General features: G+C 39.1%; 1 protein-coding gene across 1 annotated transcript in view; it reads left to right on the top strand.

The window, feature by feature from the left end:
• Positions 1-347: 347 nt before the first annotated feature.
• dkk2 (dickkopf WNT signaling pathway inhibitor 2) overlaps positions 348-6,207 on the top strand; it is a 14,197-nt gene continuing 8,337 nt past the window's right edge. Inside the window, exon 1 of the mRNA XM_083539610.1 lies at positions 348-938. Coding sequence (XP_083395736.1) covers positions 690-938 — 249 coding nt within the window. The 5' untranslated portion in view covers positions 348-689. The remainder of the gene's footprint in view (positions 939-6,207) is intronic.

Genomic DNA, 6,207 nt, shown 5'->3' with positions numbered 1-6,207 from the left:
GACAGAAAAACACAGAATTGTTGACACTGTTGCAGATTTATCCCTGTAAAGCTGCTTTGGACAATCGAAAGCACTATACAAGTCAAATTCATTATATATTTTAATTATTATTGTTATTATTATATTATATTATATTATATTATATTATATTATATTATATTATATTATATTATATTATATTATATTATTCATATTACATGTATCATATTATATACAGTACATGCACATGTCTCAGTGTACATCCTCCTACATGCACATCCTCTTCTTGCACCAGCCTCCATCACTACTCTAATGGATGGGCGGAGAGACAGAGCGCTATATAAGCGCGCGGACCCCATCCTAGAGACGGTACACCGGTACACGCGCACGGATTAACCGAGAGAGAGAGAGAGAGAGAGAAAGAAAGAAAGAAAGAGGGAGAAATAGAAAGAAAGAAAGAGAAATAGTGATAAAGACAGGTCATATTGCAATAGCTACAATATGATGATTGCATAAATATTTTAAAGAGCATTAAATCTAAAATAAATTAAAAATAATATTTATTTTTGTATATATCAGCTTTTTCTTTTCTTTTCACGGACATTATTGCACGGATTTTTTCTTTTCTTTTTCTTTTTTTTTTTTTTTTGCGTTTTTAATTAATTCCTTCGCTCACACACAGAGTTGCGCGCAGGTACGCAGCCGGGAGGATGCTGGCGCTGACACGGAGCTCGCGCTGCTGCTGTTTGCTCGCGCTTCTGCTGCTGCTGCTGCGGAGCCCCGCGGGCGTGAAAGCGTCCGGACACAGCAAGAACAACAACTCCATTAAAACCTCGCCGCTCGGTGAGACTTCCACGCCCGCAACAGCCCCTGCAGCAGCCGCCGCCGCAGCCGCGTCCGCGCACCCGGACAGCGCCGCCGCTCACGCGCCCGCCAAGAAGGCCAACGTCCCCGAGCAGGTAGGACACGCGCGCTCTGGAGACCCTGGGTGTCTCTCGGTTTTATACCCGAGACCCGGGAATCAGCTTCTACACCCACTCTCACTATTATTATCATTATCACTGTTACTGCAACACTTCAGCGTCTAAACTGGGATTTTGAAGTGTGTGTGTGTGTGTGTGTGTGTGTGTGTGCGCGTAACAGTATAATTACACAGACGTCATCAGCATATTGTACCTGTCATTTAGATTCACGTGTATCTACCGTGATTTTAAAGTGTGTGTGTGTGTGTGTGTGTGTGTGTGTGTGTGTGTGTGTGTAATAGTAACTAGACAGATGTTACACATATCTCTAACACCTATAAATCCAGGTGTAACTCTTGAATGATCAGCCAAATGTGATTTTGAGTGTGTGTGTGTGTGTGTGTGTGTGTGTGTGTGTGTGTGTGTGTGTGGTGGTGGGGGACAATGTGGGAAATGTACCTTATTTATATAAGGCAAATGAAAACTGAGATTAAATCAGGTCTGAGATTAAATCAGGTGATTGCTTTCATCCCTTGCTTCTTTCCCGTCACATGACCGAACTAAGATTTCACTTTTTTCCATAAATTTCCTAATTCATGTTTTAATGCCTATAATCTACCAAAAAATCTTTGACAAATAAATACATTACAGAGTAATATCTGTAATTACTTCATTTACTATCAAATGAAGAATAAAGAATTCAAATAAAAGTCTACATTTGCAGCTCTGATCCGGCGTGACTTACAGAAGGGCAGTGACATCTCGCATCAGACAACAACATCCTCGTGAAGGCAAAAACTCATCGAACCATATCATAAAACCAGGAAAGCTTTTTACTATGAATCTCGTGCAAATATTAGTACAGTGAAGAGAACAGAACATCAAACGTGTCAAATGGGTAGATTTAGTGCTTGTTTAAGTGGAAGAGAAGAACATTCTCCCAAAACTAGATGTGTGTGATTCAGATCTTTGTAGATACTGATGAGTTTCTAAATCAGTGCAGCTCTTCTCAGTGAGGTGCTCAGGACTTTTCCTCGGCATGTGCAATACAGTACACTGTACTGTACACTTTTTTGGAATAAACTGTGGGAAACACATTTTTGTAACATTTTCTTACAATTGAGAAAAAAAACCAAAATGTTCAATTATGATGATATTCCACTGTACTGTGGAACTGTGGAAGTTTTTTGGGGTTTAAATACAGTGAAAATTAGGATTTTACTATATAATACCATTACATTTTATTTACTATACTATACTATACTATACTATACTATACTATACTATACTAATACTATACTATATTATACTATACTATGCTATGTTTCTAATAGAAAAATCGATTAATTACAATTCCAAAGTTCAATTAAATTGTACAGTATGCACTTACATAAATCAAATTAAATTAAATCAAATTAAATCAAATTAAATCAAATCAAATCAAAACAAATTAAAATATAATCATATTATGACTTGACAACAATATAAATGGAAATATTTGAAATGTGACATGAAATGTGAAAAGCTTCTCCTGGCCGGTCCATGACGTAAAATAAAATAGAAACGAATAAATAAAAACCTGAAGAATAAACAGAGAATTAAATAATAAAATAGAATTACCGATAGAATAAAATAAAACATGGCTGCCAACAAAAAAAACGAATCTGCTTAAAAAATGAGTTATACATATGCTGTTTCTGTAATTCTTCATATAGGATTCTTGTTGATTTACCAGAACACTCATATTTGTGGAGGTCATAATTAGAGATCGTTGCATAAAAAAAAAAAGGTCTCAGAAGTCTAAAGTTTATCATAGCTACCAATAAATATTAATTTATTATATTTTGTTTGTAAAAATAATCAACTAACACAGTGTGCAATTTTCACAGGGTGTATTTTGGCACTGAATAGACTCTATATTTACAGCGGTAAAGTTCGAATCGTACAGTAAATTTACAGTCTGTATTTCCGCATTTCTAGAACGAGACACGGTTTCGATTTGGATTTGTAAAATGCTTTGTTGAGGAAATTCCTTTACATACTCATTCTAAGTATTTAAAGATTGTACATTGGCGCAGATGATCCTGACTGCCGACTCGGAAAAGAACAAATAAATGAAATGTTATATTTCTCACTTGTGACTGTTACGATAAAACACATTTCTAGAATGAACGCTAGACACCTTGTTGAAGACTGAGACTATTATATTCAGTATTAATGGTGGGTGTTTCTATAGGAAAGACTCAAATTGTTAATAGAAGCTGTGTCATGTAACATAGCATGACACGCTATGGAAAAAAAAAAGAAAAAAGACCGAGGTCAATGCAGCCATAAATCAGAAATCACAAAGAAAAAAAGGGACTGTTGGTGAATGTATCATGGTGCAGTCTCTCAGGTCAGTAAAAAAAAAAAAAAAAAGAGGCAGTCGTGGCTTTGATGAAGTTGATAAAAAAGAGAGGTCCTTGCTCGGTAAACATCCAGATCTCTTCTCGAAACTTACAATTACTACCATTGAGGTTCCTTTTGGATCCAGTGTCATAACATTGTCTATGCAAGCGAGACAAAGTGTGGCCTGTGGTTTGCACCAGTTTTCTGGCCAGTGTTTTTATATTATATATAAAATTATATACTGAAATTCATACAGTAGGACCGATCCCTTCCGCGGCTTTTCACGTTGTCACTTTGCGCCTCAGTATGATGTACCGAACCTTATTAAGTGTCTTACGGTGACGCCAGGACTCAGAAGTGTTATTCTGATGGAAAGTTGGCCGAAATATCGCAAGTCCTACAGCGTCCTGGAACTTTACGCAAGCCTGTAGTCTATGACGGATGAGGTGCTGAGAGTGTCTTTTATCGCCCTCAGGACCGAGGAGGCTTGCTGAAGTGCTGGACGAGTGCTAGGAGGAAATTTGCAATCCCGGTGGTTTGCTCGGCTTCCTGATTAAACGTCTTTTCGAAACGTCTTCACAAACGAGCGGGGGCTGGTCCCCTCGAGGGTCCACAGCTCACTATCATTAAGGGATAAGTGGAGGATCTCAGCATAAGTTTGCAATAAATAAGTCCCACTTGTTTACGCTAATACACTGCGAATTAGACGTGTAAGGGAAACAGGCCACCCAGCGCTGCACGCTAATGCCAAATGAGAAGCAGTGCGTTTGCCTTTCTGCCACATTAGCCCGAGACGGCTTGGAGACACTTTACAGGCGTATCTTTTGGCACTCTGGTTTAAGAAGACTTCCTAGCGCTAAATAACAATGGTATCGGGTATTCCCATTTACCCTCCCCAGTGACTCATAAATCATAAAAACATCAGTTAAAACTCGAAAATCGCTGAGTGTTTCGGCTAAATAAACCCCCAGTGGGAATTTTTTTTAGAAACTTACGTGGGTGGGCATGTTTTTTTGGCAAAAACAGAGGTACTGGGCATGGGCATGGCATGCTTCACTCTTGTGCTGTGAATGCAGCTTGGATATTGATTCAGACTCAACCCTGTATCAACACGAGACCTGTTTTTCATCAACCAGGGCTCAGTTTCCTTTTTTTTTTTCAAACCAGTCCCCTTATTTAATTTGACACGGTGGTTCCGTTAACGAGACGGGGGGACCAGATTGTTTGGATCTGGCTTTAAAAGAAAGGAAACAGGTCTCTGCTGCCCCCTCTGGGGTTAAGTGGCTGTTTAGTGATGCTAACGAGCTGAGAGAGTGAACTAAAGCAGCCTGAGGTGTGACGGCTCGTTAGCGCTAGATGGGCTAATCACACCTCTGCCGCTCCTGCGAGTCTGCGAGACGCCATGACCGCTGCCACCTGGCTTCAAGCACCTTACAGCCTTTTATGATATCCAGAGCTCTAGGGACTGTGTGTCCAATTATCTACGCTCATTAAAACCCGTTCACTTCCTTCCTTGGTGTTAACCCAGCGCTCTTCCTTCGTTCCTTATTTCTTATAGGCTGCCCGTGTCTGCTTATGTAAATCGTGTTAAATGAGTGACAGGCTGGCGTTCTGAAGTGGCCCTTCAGGGGTTAGTGCACACATGTTTTGTGGTGGAGAGATTAACCTCAAACTTGGGGCTTCAAACAGCGAGAGAAAGTGCAGGCAGGCCGCTCGCGATCTGGTCCCCGTTGCCTTTGAGGCTGAAGAGCGTTTGTTTGCTCAGCGACATTGTTTATTTTACTCCAGGAAACCCTCTCAGCTCACTAACACCATTCATGGTGTCGGGTGTCCATTCTGATTCCTCAAGGTCAGATCCAGAGAGGCCCAGAGACCTGAGAGTTCACAAACCTCACGTGTAAAACAGCAAAACGCCCACAATGACATGTGACGCTTCCAAAACTAAAGCTTGTGTTTACGCTTTGAAAAAAAAAAAACTATCCGATTTAAATTCGATTTATTTACTAATCTTCATTGGGGTGGAATTACTGTGAGTTTGTAGTCAGAATCGCTTAGAAATGACGATTTAGTCTGCACTGAAAGACAACTCGAATCTGTAAAGCCACAAGATTAGTGGTTGACTCTTTTTGTTTATTCTATCAGGAGTAATTTAACTATTTTGTGTGACTTCTTCTGGTCATCTTTCTTTGTATATTGTATCTTTCTGATATGTTCGTTTCGTTTGTACCAAGAACAGTATGACCTTCAACATTGTTATTATTTGTCATGTACTGATAAATAAAGCAACAGTCTGATAGTTATCACGGAGCTCTATATACGCAGTCATTAAACTCTGGATACCTTTCATACACGTCCTGGTGTCGGTGTGACGATATTCCCGATATAAACTGATATAAACAACGGCGGTGTGATGTTTATCTACTCACCTTTCCTATCAGTTCTATAGTAATTGCTAATGAAATATGCCTTAAGATAATAAACGAATAATAACGTCGCCTTCTAGTGTCGGGAGGAATCGAAGTCTTTCAAAGACCGACTGTAAATAAGGGTCACAGATCAAACAGGTATCTGATTTTAAATCTCCGCTTATTATTGAGTTATTTACCTTAAGGCACATTATTCAGTAAGTACAGTAAAGCTAATTGCAAATAGGTATGAGGTAAAAAGTGGGTGCAATGATGCTGAGTCATATGTTCAGGAAAGCATGAGGTGGAATGTGGGGCTTTTCTGATTTCTAACAGCTGCTTGACAATGCTGAAAAGCCGCTCGACTAAATCCATACCCATAATAAATTTAGTATAATATATAATACATAAGTAGAATATTTATACTTCTAATATATATGTATAATATTTTATCTATACAAATAAAAATTCGA

Source organism: Silurus aristotelis, assembly GCF_946808225.1.
Source record: "Silurus aristotelis genome assembly, chromosome: 4".
Taxonomy (NCBI): domain Eukaryota; kingdom Metazoa; phylum Chordata; class Actinopteri; order Siluriformes; family Siluridae; genus Silurus; species Silurus aristotelis.
This window is presented reverse-complemented; position numbering and strand designations above follow the sequence as displayed.